The 18,654-nt window shown below is 40.8% G+C and overlaps 2 protein-coding genes across 10 annotated transcripts in view; both read right to left on the reverse strand.

The window, feature by feature from the left end:
* Positions 1 to 3,043, reverse strand: part of LOC123513586 — a 32,198-nt gene extending 29,155 nt beyond the window's left edge. Inside the window, exon 1 of the mRNA XM_045270836.1 lies at positions 2,965 to 3,043. Within this exon, the coding sequence (XP_045126771.1) occupies positions 2,965 to 3,043 (79 nt within the window). The remainder of the gene's footprint in view (positions 1 to 2,964) is intronic.
* LOC123513654 (alpha-2-macroglobulin-like protein 1) overlaps positions 2,732 to 18,654 on the reverse strand; it is a 41,533-nt gene continuing 25,610 nt past the window's right edge. For 7 of the 9 annotated variants that reach the window (XM_045270946.1, XM_045270951.1, XM_045270947.1 and 4 more), the window contains exons 16-27: positions 15,452 to 15,680; positions 14,211 to 14,434; positions 13,053 to 13,135; positions 11,780 to 11,898; positions 10,901 to 11,051; positions 8,773 to 8,906; positions 8,245 to 8,349; positions 7,533 to 7,806; positions 6,445 to 6,596; positions 5,376 to 5,588; positions 4,685 to 5,089; positions 2,732 to 3,984 (exon numbers count right to left, since the gene is read on the reverse strand). In XM_045270946.1, coding sequence (XP_045126881.1) covers positions 3,868 to 3,984; positions 4,685 to 5,089; positions 5,376 to 5,588; positions 6,445 to 6,596; positions 7,533 to 7,806; positions 8,245 to 8,349; positions 8,773 to 8,906; positions 10,901 to 11,051; positions 11,780 to 11,898; positions 13,053 to 13,135; positions 14,211 to 14,434; positions 15,452 to 15,680 — 2,206 coding nt within the window. In that variant the 3' untranslated portion in view covers positions 2,732 to 3,867. Of the gene's footprint in view, positions 3,985 to 4,684; positions 5,090 to 5,375; positions 5,589 to 6,444; positions 6,597 to 7,532; positions 7,807 to 8,244; positions 8,350 to 8,772; positions 8,907 to 10,900; positions 11,052 to 11,779; positions 11,899 to 13,052; positions 13,136 to 14,210; positions 14,435 to 15,451; positions 15,681 to 17,844; positions 18,032 to 18,154; positions 18,393 to 18,654 lie in introns of all 9 variants that reach the window. The other 2 variants (XM_045270948.1, XM_045270943.1) reach the window with 2 other exon arrangements.

An 18,654-nucleotide genomic window follows, 5' to 3' on the forward strand; every position in this document is an offset into this window, starting at 1 on the left:
AGAAAAAGGAGGAGAAGGAGAACAAGAAGGAGGAGGAGGAGGAGGAGGATTAAAAGCAAAGAACAGTATTGTAATTTTTTTTCTTTGTTCTGTTCCATCACCCCTCCTCCTCCTCCTCCTCCTCCTCCTCCTCCTCCTCCTCCTCCTCCTCCTCCTCCTCCTCCTCCTCCTCGAACACTTCTACATAAACTAATTCAAGTTTTATGCATACACTCTCTCTCTCTCTCTCTCTCGTTTATCGGAAAAGCAATTTTTACTAAACCTCATTTATCCTTTCTTAAAATTTACGAGAGAGAGAGAGAGAGAGAGAGAGAGCATATTTTAATCAACAAAGCATTCTCTTGTTACTCATTTTATCTCTCTCTCTCTCTCTCTCTCTCTCTCACAAGGCGTGATCTCAGAATAACCATTGTGAAATAGAGTAATGGTTTGATCGATTTTGGTTTTATTTTATCTATATTTCTTCCCGTTTATCTATTTATCTATCCATCAATTCCTCCTCTCTTTCTTCTATTCTCCTCCTTTCCCTGTTGATTCATTCTGGTTCTATTTATCTATTTTTCTCTCCGTTTATCTATTTATTTATCCAATTCCTCTTCTCTTTCTCCTTGTTCTCATATTTTTCTCCTCTTCCTTTACTTCTTTTTCTCTTCTTCCTTTTCCTCTTCTTCTTGTCCTCTGAAATCCTATTTTTTCTCATTTATCTGTTTATCTCTCTCTCCTTTCATTTATTTTCTCTTTTCTCTATCTTTATTCTGTCTTCCTTCTCTTTTTTCTTTCTCTATTTTTCATTTATTGTGTTTCTCTTTCTCTGTCTATTCTTTCTTTTCCTTTCTCTTCTCTTCCTCTTTTTCTTTCTTTTTCTGTCTCTCTTCTTTTCTTTTCTCTTTCTCTTTCTTTTCCTCTTTTTTTTGTCTGTCTCTTTTCTTTTCTCTTTCTCTTTATCTCCTTTCTTTTCATCCCTTCTCTTCCTCTTCTTCTCCTTTTCGTCTCTCTTCTCTTTCTTTTCTCTTTCTGTCTCTCATTTCTTTTCATCTCTTTTCTTCCTCTTTTTCTTTCTTTTTCGTTTCTCTTCATCGGTTCCTCTGTCTATCCTTCATTTATTTTCTCATTTATTTAACTGTCTGTCTTTCTATTTACTGTTTGTTGCCTCTTCCTCTATTTATTCTTCCTTTTCCCTATTCTCTTCTATTCTTCTGTCTATCTTTTCATTTACTATCTCTCGTCTCTTCTTCTGTCTCTCTTTTATTGTCTTTCATTCTTTTCATGTTTCCTTTCTTTTCCTCTGTCTATTCTTTCATTTATTGCCTCTTCCCTCTTCCTCTCTCTGTTTCTTGTTCTTTTCCTGTCTCTCCTTTCATTTACTGTCTCTCTTCTGTCTATTCTTTCTTTTCCTCTCTCTTGTCTTCCTTATTTTCTTTTTTCTGTATTTTCCTGTCTGTCTTCCTTATTTTCTTTATTTTCTTGTCTTGTTTAATTATTTTCTTATTTTCTTTCTCTTTTCCTGTCTTTTGACTTCCTCTTCTTTTTTATCTTTCTCTTCCTGTCTTTTGTCTTCTTTATTTTCTTTTCTTTTTTCCTTTTCTTTTCCTGTATCTTGTCTTCTTCGTATTTTCTTTTTTCTTTCTTGTTTCTTCCTTTTTTTTTCTTTCTTTTTATTTCTTTTCCGCTCTTGTCTTCCTTATTCTTTTTTCTCTCTTTTTCCGTCTCTTAAATTGTCTCTTTCTCTGTCAGTCCTTTATTTTCTTCTTTCTATTTCTGTGGCCATATTTTCCTTTCTTTTTTTATCTTTTCTTTACATGCCCGTTTCACTGACTTACACTTTCATGTCTTTCTCCATAAGCCTGACATTATTGCCTTGCAGGAGGTAGGGCCAAGGGTGCCTGAGCTGCGGGGTTATGCCTCCCACACCCTCAGTTGTGGTGACGGCAGTAGTCGGGGTATGGCCACTTACATTAAACAAGGGATTCCAGTTAACTTCATGGAAATGGGGATCACTGAGGGTATTGAATTTATTACTGTTTGCTTGCACACTGTGGGTGAAATTATTTACTTTGTAAACATGTACATTCATGCTGGTGCCCTTAATATTGCAAATTTTCCTGACTATGTATTTATTTATTGAAATACTTGTATTCTTGTTGTGTATACTGTCCAGTTATTTTTGTGATACTATAACCTCACGTCTTTGCCCAGGGGGTGGGTGGCTAGGCCCATCCTCCTCCTTTGTTGTAATTATTTATTAATTCAACAATAGATATATCAATCAATCAATCTTTATTTTTTTTTCTTAGTCTTGTTTTCCTTTTTTGCCTTTTTCCTTTATCTTTTTTTCTTTTCTATCTCTTGCTTTCCTTCCTTCCCAGTATCTTCTTTTTTTGGGGATCTTTTATTTCTCTCTCTCTCTCTCTCTCTTATTTTTCTCTGTGTTTGATTTTCCTGTACGGTTTCTTTTTCTTTTCTCTTACTTTCGTTTATTTCAGCCTCTTTTTCTTCTTAGCTTTTTTTCTGCTTCATTTCCCTTTTTCGTACTTTTCTTCAGCATCTCTTTCATTGTTCTCTTTTTTCTCTTTTCCTTTTTTCTTTAAGCCTCTAATTTGACTTTCCTGTCTCCCTATTTTGCTTTCTCTTCTCTCTTACTTTCCTTTTAACAGCACCTTTTTTTTTCCTTTTCATTTCCATTTCCCTAATTTAGTTCTCATCTCACATGAAAGGCAAAAAAACACACACAAACATCCAGGAATCTGTTTTAATATTACTCATTACATAGACAACAACAACAACAATAAGCGTTTCACAATGACGATGGCTCTGTATTAACTATCACAAGACAAACTGACAGTGATAAAAATAAACTCAAATCTTTTAACATCAACGTGACTATGTGTGTGTGTGTGTTGTGACTTTGTTGTGTTGTTAATTGCCCCTCTGCTACAGGTTCCTCTTTGGACAGTGCTCTCTCACCAGGACTGTTTTCCAAGGCCACAGAGATGTCTAGCCAGGTCCTCAAGAGTGTTTCTCCGGGTATTAATGTGGAAATCATGTTATTCTGTCACTAACTCCATAGAAAACAGCTTTAAAAAATGTGTATCTTCAACAGGGGCATTTTGAAAGTTCTAAGATAGGGGTTTGTTTATTGAGAAATGCTCTGTTCTCTCACAACAACTGTTTTCCAAAGTTACGGAGATGACTGGCTGGGTTTTCAAGAGTGCTTCCCTGGTTAATAATGTGGAAATTCTGTCATTAACTCTATGCAAAAGAGTTAGAGATGCAAGGAAAGAGGAGAAGGAGGAGGAGGTGGTGAGCTAGAAAAAAATTATAAAAGTGTGAATTGAAGGAGTAGAGGGAGCAAGAGACAGAAAAAGGGAAGTAAGAGAAGATAGATAGAAGGGAAAAAGAGAAAAAGCCAGGGAGAATTATATGAAGGAGGAGGCAGAGGTATTGTGTGTGTGTGTGTCAGGAGTGAAAAGAAAGATAGATAGAAAAAAAAATTTTTGAGAGATGTTATAGATGCACTGAAAAAGGAAGAAAGAAAATATGGAGGAGAGCTAGAAAAAAGAGAAAAAGAGTAAAATGAAGTAGAAAAGTAAAAAAAAAAAGAAAAAGAAAGAAAGATTTAGAAGACGTCATAGATGTAGTGAAAGAAGAAAAAGGAGAACATGGAGGAGAGACGGAAAAAGGAGAAGGTGAGAGTAAAATGAAATAGAGGAAAATAATTAAGTAGAGAAAGAGACAGAGGAGAGGCAGAGGAAGGCACATATGACTAAAATTGATAGGTCTAGTGTGGTGTGACAGCAGCCGAGAGACACCAGCAAGTCCCTCACAGCCTTACATCTCCCCGGCTAATCCCTCGAGCCGTGATGCTTATTAGACAAGATAATCGATGTAGTCAACGGCAATGTCATCACTGGGGATCACCAAGATATCCACCCCGTCCAAATCAGAACCCGACGCACACTCCTCATTGGGCGGGAAGGTGTAGCTCTGTGGGGGTCATAAGGTTAGGTTAGGTTAGGTTACTGGAGAGAGAGAGAGAGAGAGAGTAGATGTATATTGTTTCTGATATGCAAAACTTAACCGCTTCAGTACTGGGATGCATTTTGAGATTTGTGTTCAATTAGACCATTTTATTGACATTAGGAAGGGTCTATGGAGGTCAGAGGATCAATGGCCACAGTCTTCACTATTTTAATCCCCGGCATAAGTTTCTGAAGCTGTGTAAAATCAAATAATAAACAGTAAAAATATGGAAACGTGTCATGGTATTGAAAGGGTTAATTGGAAAGTAGTTTTACATTAATGGAAATATGAATGAAGAGAGAGAAAGAGTGCACTTATATTGATTTCATTATGCAAAATGTAAATGACAAGTAGTTTTTAAAGAGAGACATAGGTCTAAGGGAACTAAAAGGAAGAAAAAACACACACACACACACACACACACACACACAGTTTCCCGCCAAAATGTGTTGAGACGTGAAAAATTTTGAGTGAGGAAGTGGTGTCAGCAACGAGTGTGCATAGTTTTAAAGAAAAATTGGATGTGTAGATATGGAGGCGGGGCCACACGAGCATAAAGCCCAGGCCCTGTAAAACTACAACTAGGTAAATACACACACACACACACGGTCTAAGGAAACTAAAAGGAAGAAAATAAAACACACACACACACACACACACTCACCGTACTAACAAACTGGTCCGGGTCGTAGTAGTCGTACACCCTGACCGTTCCTGGCTTTGGGTTCTCCACATCCACCTCGCGAGTCACCTTGAAGGCCACACAGAGATCCTCAGGGGAGAACTCATCAATATAGAATGTGACCTTCCTGCCGTCCACCTCGTACCTCTTGATCAGACCCGTCCCGTAGCCAACCACCTGCTTCAGATCATTCTTGTCTGGTATGTAGCCAGACACCAGGTTAATCTCGATGACAGCCATGTTAGATTTGAGGTCCGGCAGAGTGTAGGAGGCGCAGGCTCTGATGCGTTTGGTGATGCATTTGTCATCTCTGACCGTCTGTGTGGTGGCGGTGAGGTTGAAGGCCGTGCTGGGATCCTCCTCAGGAATGTTGTAGCGGAGGACAGCCTGAGGGAAGGAGAGGGAAGGGTGGATGAGAGGGGTTTAGAGGAGGAACGATGGGTGAGAAGAGAAGTCAGGTGAGGGGAAGGAAGGACAGGTGAGGAGAGGAAAGGTGGGTGAAGGAAGGAAGGAAGGGTGGCTGAGGGAAGGGTGTGTGTCAAGGAAGACAAACCAAAATACCTCTTTTATCTGATAAATTCCTATAAAAAGCTCTTATCATAAAAAAAAAAAATAAAATAAAATAAATAAATAATAATAATAATAATAATAAATAAACAGTGAACACACACACCTGCACCAACGCACACCCTTCCCCAGCCAGGTCAGCGGTGACAGTTGTGGGGAAGGAGGGCAGGTCGACACGCTGCAGGAGGAGTCTGTTGGTTTCGGTGATGCGGAAGGAGTGATCCAGGCTGGCGGAGGACGCAAGTACCGCCACGTCCACTGGTTTCTGGCCCAGCACCATCTCAAACTTGGCCAGGGCTTGTAGGGCTACCACTGTGTCCTGGAGGAAGAGGGAAAAGAGGGAATGAAGAGATAAGAATTGGTGTTTCTCTTTGATCTTCCTCTCCTTGTGTCTTGTTGGCTTAACCTCTTCAGTACAGGTAACTCTTGATTTACAAACTTGCAATTCTCCTAAGAAACACTAGATAACAGGGAGGATGTGGGATGTGGTCCAAATCGTGTATAAGCAAACCAATCACACAAATTTAATTAATTATAATATTTTTTTTGGTCACATATTAACAAAAAACGCATAAATCAAAGTTACGTGTACTGGGATGCATTTTTACCTAGAGTTTTGGATGTGACTAGATGATTTTATTTACATTAGAAAGGGTCTATGGAGGTGGGAGAGTTAATGGCCACAGTCTTCACTATTTTAATCCCCACATAAGTTTCTGAGGCTGTATAAAATTACCAAATAGCAAGCAGAATATGAAAATGTGTCCTGGTACCGAAGGGGTTGATCTATCTCTCTCTCTCTCTCTCTCAAGTCTATTTGCTTCTGCTCAGTCTCTTGTCTTCCCTTCCTGCACACAGACATTTGCCGGCCCTATGCATGAGTCTTCCAGCTTCCCTGATTGTTTAGTGACTGGGAAGACAGAGTACATACATAATAGCAGTGAGAGAGGTGATACATTCCTGAGCTCTATTTGTTTGTTTCTCTTTTTCTTGGGATTCTAGTGGCAGATTAACAAGATTTCTTCACTACTAACTGGAAAAACTGTCTCGAAAACAAAGCTTATCATCTCCACTTGAGAAAAAAGCCAATATTATGAACAGACTCACAAATGTAACTAAGAAACTCAATACATTTAAACCAACATCTTTTTCATCACCACCACCACCACCATTACCTGAGTGGAGACAAAGCCGCCCTGTCCGTTCCTCTTACTGGAGATCCACTTGACCAACTTCTGCATGTCATTAAGGTAGTCTACCGGGCTCAGGGTGGCCATAGCTAGGAGGGCATAGGCTGCCGTCTCCACCCCCGCTGCCGCACTCTTCCCTGTTGGTGAGGAAAGAGAGGCAGGTGTAGTATTAGTGTTTCTGTTGCAATACTAGTGTTTTTGATGCAGTAGGCTTTGTGATTATTGTCTTTTTCAGGCATCGACAGGAAATATTAGTGTTTTTAGATGCAATGGGCTTGTAACATGTGATTATTGTCTTTTTCAGGTATCAATTAACCTAACCTAACTCATGATACCTACAGTGTGTGTGTTTGTGTGTGTGTGAGAAAAATAAATAATAATAACAGGTAATGAATAAACAGCATGAAGAGAAACATGTACCCCAAACACACCATTGCCTGCCGTAACCTACTTCATTACATCTACAGAATATATATGCATGTCATAGTATACACACTAACTCCTTCAGTAGTGGGACACTTTCTTACTATGAGATTTGGGTGTGATTAGACAATTTTATTGACAATAGGAAGGGTCAGTGGAGGTTAGAAGATTGATGGCCAGTCTTCAATATTTTAATCTCCACATAAATTTCTGAAGCTGTATAAAATCACCAAATAATAACCAGAATGAATATGGAAACACATCATCTGTATACAAGACGATATGAAAGTGCTTTGGGGTCCGAGGGGTCTCCAAGTGCACAGGTTCAAATCCAGTCCACGTTCCAAGTGTAGGTAGGGGTTCCTCACTCGAGGCAAGGGTTTCCTAGCGGGTGGGCTTTGAGATAGGAGGTCCCTCAAAAAGTATCCCCTTTAGCCCAGAAATACTCGTGAAAAGCCCACAGGGTATAGAAAAAAAAATAAACTATGGTTGGTGACGGGCAGGTGGAGTCGAGGCGACTCATCAAAAACAGCGACCCCATATAAAGACAGGATAATCAGCTGACGAAGAAGATCATGGTACTGGAGGAGGTTAAAAAGAAGATAAACATGAATAAACTGCATCTAGAGAAACCCACAGCATAGACGTACCATTAACTGGAGGCATTTCCCAGTACATGCCTTCTGTGGACACAGTTGCCTTGCCCCTGAGTTGAACGACGAATTGGGCTGCTTCGGGTGCTTCAGCCAGAGCTAGAGCATAAGCCTTGAGTGCCAGTGTGTAGGGGTCCTCACTCTTATCGGAGACCAGACAGAATGCAGCCTCACTGATCGGCCGACTCACAATAAGCTCTCCAGCCTCCAGCAGTGCAGTGAGGATGTAGGCTGTGAGGGGTACTGGTGACTCATTACCCGCTATGCCTCCCTGTAAGAATCATTAGGTTAGGTTAGGTTAGATTAATGGTGTTATGAGTGTTGTATGGATTAGGTTAGGTTAGGTTAGGTTAGGTTAATGGTGTTATGAGTGTTAATGTTATGCGTGTGAGTGTTACATGGGTTAGGTTAAGCTAGGTCAATGCTGTTATGAGTGTGTTAGTTTAAGGGTGTGTTGGGGGTGTGTTGGTCCAGCTGTTATGTGTGTGTGTTAGTGTCATACAAGTTAGGGGTGTTGTTATAGGAAGGGTAGAGTTGTATAGGTTGAGTTTAAGGGATGGATTGTAGTGTTGTCATTTGTCATGTCAGTTAGTGTTGGTTAGGTTAGGGGTGGGATTCTGTTTGGGGTAAGAGAGAGAGAGAGAGAGAGAGAGAGAGAGAGAGAGAGAGAGAGAGAGAGAGAGAAAGGAGGGGTGCTTATTTAACATACCTTCATGGACTTATGGAAGACTTTGCCCTTGGAGAGGAAGCAGCCATTCTCCATCTGGTCTCTCTTGAGCCACTCCCGACTCATGTCAATGTCGCCCGTGTCAATCTGGAACCAACGGAAGAAAACGGAATGAAACAAGGAAGCGGAATGGAACAAGATAAGGAAGTGGAATGGAACAAGACAAGGAAGTGGAATGGAACAAGAAAAGGAAGTGGAATGGAACAAAATAAAGAAGTGGAATGGAACAAAATAAGGAAGCAGAGTGGAGTGGAAAGAAAATGGGAAGACGATGAAATGGAAAGAAGTGGAACAAGATAGAAAGAAAAATGTAAAGAATGGAAAGGAAAGGACCGAAATAAGGAAGTGGAATGGAGTGGAAACAAATTAACCTAACCTTACATTATACCTTTATTTGTTGCTTATCTCTCTCTCTCTCTCTCTCTCTCTCTCTCTCTCTCTCTCTCTCTCTCTCTCTCTCTCTCTCTCTCTCTCTCTCTCTCTCTCTCTCTCTCTCTCTCTCTCTCTCACCGGGATGAACTGCTGGGCCTGGGCGAAGGACTTTAGTACAAATGCAGTTAGCCAAGTAGAGCCTGACTCATCACTGGGACCAAAGGCGCTGAATGATCCGTCCTTGTGGCGATAGCGTAGCTCCCTCTGGTATCCTGCAGTGATGGACGGGTGGAGGATTCAGCGGATTAATGGGATGATAGATAAATGGCTGGATTGATAGATGGATAGATTAATAGATAGATAGATAGGTGAATTAATTGACTGCATGTTTTTCTATTGCTCAAAATACTAATGAACAGAAAGGTAGATAGATAGATAGATGGATAGATAGATAGATAAATGAATGGGTGAATTAAATGACTGTATATTATTCTATCTTACAAAATACTGATGAATATAAAAGTGGATAGACTGATATATAGATGGATAGATAGATAGATAGATGGATAAATTACCTAACCACATCTTATTCTATCCCTCAAAATACTAATGTGCTTTTTCCTTTCTCTCCACACAGGTTATGTCCACTTCTCACACCTTCCTCCCTCCCTGGCACTTGCACACCTGACAGACTGAGTGAATACATTGTTTCCTGTTTTTACTTATTTCTGCAGCCTTTTGTCTTTATTTTTGTGGGGTGTGCATCTCATTGGGGTTACTGGAATGGGAGAGGTCAGATGTATGGAGGAGAGCTGGCGATATCTCTCACACACACACACACACACACACACACACACACACACACACACACACACACACACACACACACACACACACACACACACACACACACACACACAATGGTAAATGCTATGGAGAATGTGGATAGAGGAGATTTTTACTTGAGACTTACATAATGCAAGAAGACACATTACAAAATTGAATAAAGAAAATTGCAGAGGTGCCATTAAAGAAGTATAGTTTTCCTCATAGAACTGTGAACAAACATAACGAGGAAACTGTCAATGCAAACTCTGTCCACACACAAACAGACACACACTACTAACCTAACCTAACCTGATCTAATCTAACCACAGCTAGACAAACACACATACACACTAACACACACTGTCAAGTAGATTAGAATTGCAAGACTATGTGATGGTGGAGAAGCCTGATATAGTGTGTTTGACTGAGACAAAATTACAAGAAAAAACAAAGGTAATTTTGGATAATAAATATAATATATGGAGAAAAGATAGAGAGGGTAAAGGTGGAGGAGGAGTTATGATTATGACGAAGAAGGAGATAAATGTGGATAAGGTTTGGTATGGGAAGAACAATGCAGAAGTGATAAGCATAAGGTTAAAAAGTGATGGAAAAGAATTAATAATCATGGTGACCTATGTACCTCCTAAAACAAATTCTTGGACATTAAGGGAATACGACAATATGATCAAGGATACTTTACAGAGTTTGGAAAGTGTATTAACTGGAAGAAGAAAGGTGATACTAGTAGGAGATTTTAATTGTAAAGAAGTGGATTGGGAAAATCTAGTAAGTGGTGTTGGAGAGGAAGCATGGGGAGAGAGATTCCTTAATCTAATGATGGAAAATATGATGGAACAGAGGGTGAAAGAAAATACTAGATATAGAGGAGATGATGAACCGGCTAGACTGGATTTGGTGTTAACACGAGAAGTGTACCTATGTGGGGATATACAATATAAATGTCCATTGGGGAAGAGTGATCATGTGGTTATGGAAATGCAGATGGCAATAACACAGCGAAGGAGAGATGAGACATACAGGAGTGGTAGATTGAATTATAGAAAGATGGACACAGAAAATTTGAAAAATTATTTTAGAACATTAGATTGGGAAGAGATGTTACAAATCAAAGTGCAAAAAAAATATGAGATTTTTATGAAATATTATAAAGAAGGAGTTATGAAATTTGTACCAAAGTATAAACCGAGAGAGGAAGGAAGAAAGGATTGGTTTAATGCAACTTGTGTTAAGGCTAAAGAAAAGAGAGATGTGGCTTGGAAAAGATGGAAAAAGAACAGGAGAATTATAGAGTGGCATTATGCACATAGTGTGCATAACTTTAAAGAAAAATTAGATAAATGGAGATATGGAGAGAGGACACTATGAACCCCGCTCGAACCCTGTATAATACAACTAGGTAAATACACACACTCACCACTCTTCATGAACTCAATGGCCTTTGTTGCGATGTCTGCCGTGGTCTTCTCTGCCGCCTCTAAGTACTGCATGACAAAGATATTCGGAGCAAAGTTGACCATGTTCTGCTCTCCGCACCCGTATGGCATCCGCACCAGCGAGCCAAGGTTCTGAGGCCATGGGGAGAAAAAGAAGTGCAGGAATGGTACTGTTAATCTTTTTGCCTCTGTGTGTGTGTGTGTGTGTGTGTGTGTGTGTGTGTGTGTGTGTTTTAGGTACCTTAGTGGGCCTTTATATTGATTTTTGTGCTTCTTCTATTACCTTTGCATTGTGTAATGGGTGAATAAAGTGTTTCTTGTCACAGTTATCCTTTCCTCTTTTCCCTCTTATTATTTTCCTATCACCTTGGTAAACTCTTCCACATCTTTTCTTATCCTAACAAGAACAAATTCATAAGACTCTACTTTTTTCCTATTTGTTCTCTCTCTCTCTCTCTCTCTCTCTCTCTCTCTCTCTCTCTCTCTCTCTCTCTCTCTCTCTCTCTCTCTAGGAAGTCTTCTCAATTTTTTTTTTTTTTTTTTTCTTTTTAATACTTTCCCAAACAGCTTTCCCACAAAACACCACCTTTATTCTCTTAACGAACCAGTACCTTGCAAACTATTACCCTGTGGAACTCCCTGCCTGCTTCTGTGTTTCCATCTTCCTATAACCTGAAGTCACTGAAGAGGGAGGTTTCAGGACATTTATTACCCCATTCCCTTGGCTAACTCAGACCTGCTTGGGAACTAGCATCAAAGTGGGAAGCATTTATGTTTAATTGTTGTTGACGGTGAGATTTCCCTTACTGTAGAGAGAAAAACCTGCAATGTACTCCCCAACACACATCTAGAGGACCTACATCAAGTGTTGGTCCCAGAAGGTCTCCAACAGCAGTGATCCATCCCCTTGTTGAGTCAGGGACAATGTTTGATGGTGCCTCCAGATGCCAGGACACTAGTTGCTCCTCGTTGTCCACACCTGGGGGAGGGAAGCAGGGAGAGAGGTTCAGCTTGTCATGTTTTGTGATCAAATGGAAGAGCTCTGAGTTTGACAAATTCATTCGGAAAAAAACTGTTATTTTCATGTGGGAGAAGACTGTGTGGGTTTGTGGGTTAGAAGGAAAATTAAGTAGTTTTTTTTTATGTGGAATAGAACATTTATGAGTGCGACAATCCAGTGGGAGAAAGATAATTTGCTTTTTTTCATGTGGGAGAAGAAGACTGTGTGGGTTTGTGGGGTTGGGAGAATTGAAATTTAGTAGTTTTTTTTTCTTTTTTTTTTTTCTTTTTTTGTAATGGAATGGAATGTTTATGAGTTTGACAATCCAGTGGGAGGAAGACAATGCTACCTTTCATGTGGGAGAAGAAGACTGTGAGGGTTCAAGGGATTGGGAGAAGGAAAATTTTACAGGTTTCTTGATGTGGTATGGTGGAGTGAGTTTGACAGTCCAGCCTTAGTGGGAGGAAGATAAATAATGCTTCTTTTCATGTGGGAGAGGAAGTGTGGTGTTCATAGGTTGGGAGAAGAAAAATTTAGTGGGCTTTTGTAGTGGAATGAAAAGGTTATCAGTTTGACATTCCAGCCTTAGTGAGAGGAAGATAATTTTTTTTTTTTTTTTTTTTTTTTATGTGGGAGAGGAAGACTATGAGGTTTGCTGGGGGCTGGAAGAAGGAAAATTTAGTAAGCTTGATGTAATAATAGGGAGGGGCTAAGTTTTACACCTATGCCTGAGAACTGGACGGAGTTGAGTGAAGAAGATTGAATGAAAATTATGGTAAAACTGCAAAGGATGGGAGTCACAGAGGAAATACAGGACACAAAGACAAATGAAGGAGAATCATACTATTAGAAAATGGAGAAAAAAAACAACAACTTTAACCTAAAATAAACACATCAAATACTCCTTTACATTGCCCCTCAAACACCTCAGTCACCACACTCATTCCCCCTCATACAGTAACACCTCTTGCCTCCTCTACTGGTCAAATACTCCTTTACATTGCCCCACATACACCTCATCACCAATCATCACCAGTCACCACACTCATTCTCCCTCACACACCTCATCACTAATCGTCACCAGTCACCACACACCTCTTGCCTCCTCCACTACTCCCTGACACAACACTCACCATCAGTACACATATACTTGGTCCAGGTCTTCTCCTGTGGGAATCCTTCAAGCTCAACACGGATGGGCTTGATGATGTGGTCCCTGGAAGAGTCACACAGCATCAGGCAATGTTTCAGGGATAAAGGATGTGTGAGACAGGATTCTAACCCCTTCAGTACTGGAATGCATTTTTATCACAATTTTTTGGTATGATTAGACAATTTTATTTATATTAGGAAGGGCCTATGGAGGTCAGAAGATTAATGGCCACAGTCTTTACTATTTTAATCCCCACATAGGTAAATTTCTGAAGCTGCATAAAATTGCCAAATAGTAACCACAATGACTATGAAAACATGTCCTAGCTTATAATCTGATTCTGCTGACAGTGAATGATGTGGCTTGTTTTTAATGAGATTCTAAGGACAAGTGATGTTTGGCAATGTTTCAGGGATAAGGGATGTAAGAGATGGGTATTTAACCCATTCAGTATCATGACATGTTTCCATATTCATTCTGGTTACTATTTGGTGATTTGATACAGCTTCAAAAACTCATGTAGGGGATTAAAATATTCAAGACTGTGGCCATTAATCTTGTGACCTCCATAGACCCTTCCTAATGTCAATAAAATGGTCTAATCATGCACAAATCTCAAGGTAAAAATGTGTCCCAGTACTGAAGGGGTTAAAGGTACACAAGATGAGGCTTTTAATCTCATCCTGTTGACAATGAGTGATGTGGCTTGTTTTAAACATTACACCTCACCACACAAAACACCCACACACACACCACACCTCACCACATTTATACACCATACCTCATCACACTTAACCACCACAATCACCACACCTCACCACACTCAACCCAAACCCACACCACACTACCTCATCCACAAGCACCACCACACTACCTCACCACACTTGACCCCTTCAATACTGAGATGCATTTTTTACCTTGATTTTTGGGTGTGGTTAGACAATTTCATTGCATTAGGAAGAGTCTATGGAGGCCAGAAGATTAATGGCCAGAGTCTTTACTATTCTAATCCCCACATAAGTTTCTGAAGCTGAATAAAATCACCAAAACAGTCACCACAATGAATATGGAAACACATCCTGGTTCTGAAGGGATTAAACACACACTACTACAGCTCACCACACCTCACCACACTCACCTCTTACTGATGACATACTCAGATCCACAATCCTCAGGGAATAACTCATCCACGAAAGCCTCCACATTCAGATTCACATCCCCTAGAGCATTGGGGCGGATCTTGACGGTGAACACAACCTTCTCCTTTGATGGAATGCAGGAAGAAGCACTACCCTTGACAGTCGTGGCCAGAGGGTCCTCTAAGATCTCATATTCTGGGCTTTCGGATAACACTACTTTGACCTGTGGGAAGAATGATTTGTTGAGACCTTGGGGTGTACCTTGTGGCCTTAGCTTGGGTCATGGGTGTGAGAAAATGGCTCAAAACAGAAGAAAGAAGAAAAGGAGGTGGTGGTGTGAAAAACAATGCTTAGAAATTAAAAGGGGCTGAAAAAATGAGAAGGAAGAAGAAGGAGGATATGTTTCTTGGTGTATCAAAAATGTTGACTCAAGAAGGAAAAGTAAAGTTAGAAGAGGATAATTGAGTTGTTGAATAAGTTGTGAGACAGATGAAAGAGTGAGAAAGAAAGAGAAAGAGGAAGAAATAAATTGATAGAACTGAGAGAGAGAGAGAGAGAGAGAGAGAGAGAGAGAGAGAGAGAGAGAGAGAGAGAGAGAGAGAGAGAGAGAGAGAGAGAGAGAGAGAGAGAGAGAGAGAGAGAGAGAGAAATTAGTGAAACAAGAAACAGCCCAATGTTGACACTTGGGGAAAAAAACATCAAAACATACACCTAAACACACACACAGTTACATAAATAAAACCGCTACTGAAAACATTCATACCAAATATAATAAATGAGATGAAATACAGGGACAAGACCCTGTTTTTTTTTTCCTGTATATATACAATGTGGGCTTTTTCACAGGAATTTATGGGCTAAAGGAGGTATTTTTGGGGCACCTCCTACCTGAAAGCCCACCTGCTTGGGAACTATTATCCTGAGTAAGAAATCCCTTCCTACACTTGGACCATTGCCAGGATTTGAACCTGTGTGCTTGTAGGCCACTCAGACCCCAAAACATGGCACAGTTCTTAAAATCACACCTGGAACTCCCCGCCTGCTTCTGTATTTCCATCTTCCTGTGATCTGAACTCACTGAAGAGGGACATTTCAAGACATTCACCCCATTCTTTTCACGATCTATCTCGGATATGTTTGAGAACTGGCATCTAAGCGAACCTTCTGTTGTTTATCGTTTTTTGTTGCCCTGGGTCAGATTGCCCTATAAACAAACACCCTCAAACAGCCAGACACTTACCGGCAGTGCTCCTTCTAGATAGTTAAACACTGATATCTTGACAGGGAGGATCTCGCCGCGCTGCACAGAGGGAGGCAGGGTCAGGTCAACAAAGAAGGGGGTGAAGGTGGTAATGGACTCTTTTGATGACAAGCCGACACCTTTCTCTGGGTGGACGCACACTGCCTTGCCAATCCACTCAGTGATGGTGTGTGGTAGGGTGAGCGCCTGGCTGCTGTTCCCAGCAGCTCTGTAATGTTCCCATGGTCCAAAAGGATTGTTAGTGGTGTTTAATGTACCGTTCTCTCTCTCTCTCTCTCTCTCTCTCTCTCTCTCTCTCTCTCTCTCTCTCTCTCTCTCTCTCTCTCTCTCTCTCTCTCTCCCCTCTGCTATCTGCTATCATTTGTAAAAGATTATTTGTCATGGTAATGTGAAGTGAAATGTGGTTCCTATACTACTTGTCCATCTCTCCATTACAGTGCTTAGCTGACATTTCTGCTGTGAAAGTCAGTGATTCATCTTGCACACATTAAGTTATGGACTCTCACCTCAAGCTAGTTATTTGACCAGATTATGCAAATATAGATCTTGGCAAAGTGAATAACTGTGTGTAGCAACTTTAACTCAAAATGTGGCGCAACTTTTACAAATACACTGATTGGAATATTAAGTCAAACTGTGCAAGAATCTCTGAAACCTCAAGACATAACTGATGCATGACCTTTAACTCAGCACTTATCAATAATGCACGACTTGTCACTCAAACACTTAACAATAATGCGTGACACAAAGCAAAGACCAACATGCAGCACAGGGCAGGCCTTGGGATGCATCACCATTCAACACTCAACACACAGCAGCAATACACAGAAGCAGAGGCAACAAGCAGTACGTTACTAGACACACAGAGGAACGTTTAAGTAGATTTAGTAGAGAATGACTTCAGGAAATAGAGTAAAGAGCAAAAATGTTGGTGGAGAACATTAGGAAATACAGCAGTCAAAAAATATTAAGTTATTATCCACATTTTCTTCTTAGACTAAGCACTCTCCTTTGGTCCCAGTCTCCCTTGTTGACATGACACATAGCTGAGTCACAGAGAGACTTGGAGAAATACCGTGGTGTAAAAAATATCAAGTGACTGTCTACGTTTGTTTTACCGCATTGTTCTCCTTCGCTCCAAAATTTTCTAATCAACACAACACTGACAGCTGAACAGAATTTACAGGTGTCTGTGGTGCAGTGTCTTGCTGTGGTGGGAAGCACTAGTAACAAGAGACAGAGCTGTGGTGGACTGTGGTTCAGTCAGTCAAGGTGTGTCTGTCCCGCCTTTTAATTTTGTGTTCCTTCTCTGGCCACGTCTAGTGTTCCACAGCGGATGACTGTGTCTGTGTGGTGGTGACAGCTGTGCTTCAGACCATCACTGCACCGGTAGGGAATGGGTGAGACTGACAGATAAAAAAATGTTTTAAAGAAATAAAAAAAAAAAAAAAAAGAGGGAGGGAGAAAAGAGTAATGAGCGTTTGAACTATACATGCAGTGCAACATGTCACAATGAAGAGAAGAAAGTGAAGCAGCTCTAGATGTAGTATTCATTCCAGTGCCATTTAAGAACCTTGCAGTATTTCATGAGCTGTGACATGTACAGGAGTGTGTACACTTGTCATTGTAACGTTTCGGGCCAGGATGCACATTTTGTTTCTGTTACGGGCCAGACTGGATTAAGACAAATTGGGAAGTTGCACAGAAAACTTTGAAAATCACTGTCATTTCAGACCAGGAATTATAGAAATGCTAGGAAAATTCTAAATAGGTTGTTTGGGCATTCTCTTGCCAGTGACCAAAGTGAATCTTTCAGCTATGAGTTGACTTCCTTCCATGGTATGACAGCAGGGCCCACATGAGTGCCAGCCACCAGGAGAGGGAGGGTGGCTAGTCATACACAAATATTTAACCTGAAAGAGAGAGCAATGCAAAGTCATATGGTTATCTTCAATACTTATGTCCCGAGATCCTAAATGGGACGGTGGCCACAGGAATGCTTTGTCCAAGAAAGGGAACGGTGCAGGGCTATGCTCATGTCGCAAACCCTGAAGCCCCAGTCCTAAATCTCTCACCTACAAATCACAGAGGAATTTGTGTGCACACTTTATGTTAAGAGTTCAGCAAAGACGGACAAGAAGACCCATGGACGTGATGGGTGAAGATAATGGCTGTCTGATGGTCACGGTGATCTTTGCACTGAAACATTCTGCCAGATATGATGTAACCTTTTTGGACAACTGTGTGTGTGTGTGTGTTAAGTGTTAGTGTTAATGAATCTCCATGCCTTACCATGCTGAGATCATTAATTAAACTTGAGAGAAAGAGAGTGAGAAAGGTCAGTCTGTTAGCGAGTGAGACTTTTTACTAACGAATTCATAATAATAATTTCCCAAAGCCATGTTTCCGGGAAGTAAGTTCGTGTGGTTTCCAGGGAGGAGTGCTGTGTGGTGTGGGGATGGCGATGGATAATGGACGGAATTTCACTTGCTTCCAACATCATATCTACATAATGGACTTTCATTGCCATCACTGGGTAATCGTCGTAAAACACTGGCCCTGTGGAGATAGATATAAGGCTGTTTAGTTCTTACTGTTAATGTTGACCAGTGTGTGTAAGAAGGATCTAAGCCCGCCACCCAAGCAGAACCACAGAAAAGCTGTGACTGGAGCCAGACTGACGTCAGAAGAGACAGCGACCACAGCCAGGTCTCGGGGAAGTGGGAGCGAATGGTCGACTCCTCAGACTGTTTGGTTAAGGTAGTGAGGGAGGCTTGTTCTATTGCCACTTCTCTTTCCTGTCCAGTTTTGAAAATTGATCTGATGTCAGTATCGGGAGACACTCCAGCACTGGAGGATCTCAAAAGGGTCATTCCTGCAACACTTGCTGGAGCACGATATGCAACCCTAACCACCAAAGCTGCAAAGAAAGGCCATCGTCAGTTTGTGTGTGAAAGTCCATGGCCAGAGAGAGAGAGAGAGAGAGAGAGAGAGAGAGAGAGAGAGAGAGAGAGAGAGAGAGAGAGAGAGAGAGTCCTTAGGCTAGCAAATCACAAAGATCACAATGAGGCAGACTGAATCACAAGGCCACCACTCTAACAAGCCTACTGAGATGAGTCGGCAGCAAGTCCAGAGCAACTAAGAATTGAATGAAGTAAAGATAAAACAAGACATGAAGCTTA

This window comes from Portunus trituberculatus, chromosome 36, assembly GCF_017591435.1.
Source record: "Portunus trituberculatus isolate SZX2019 chromosome 36, ASM1759143v1, whole genome shotgun sequence".
Lineage (NCBI taxonomy): Eukaryota > Metazoa > Arthropoda > Malacostraca > Decapoda > Portunidae > Portunus > Portunus trituberculatus.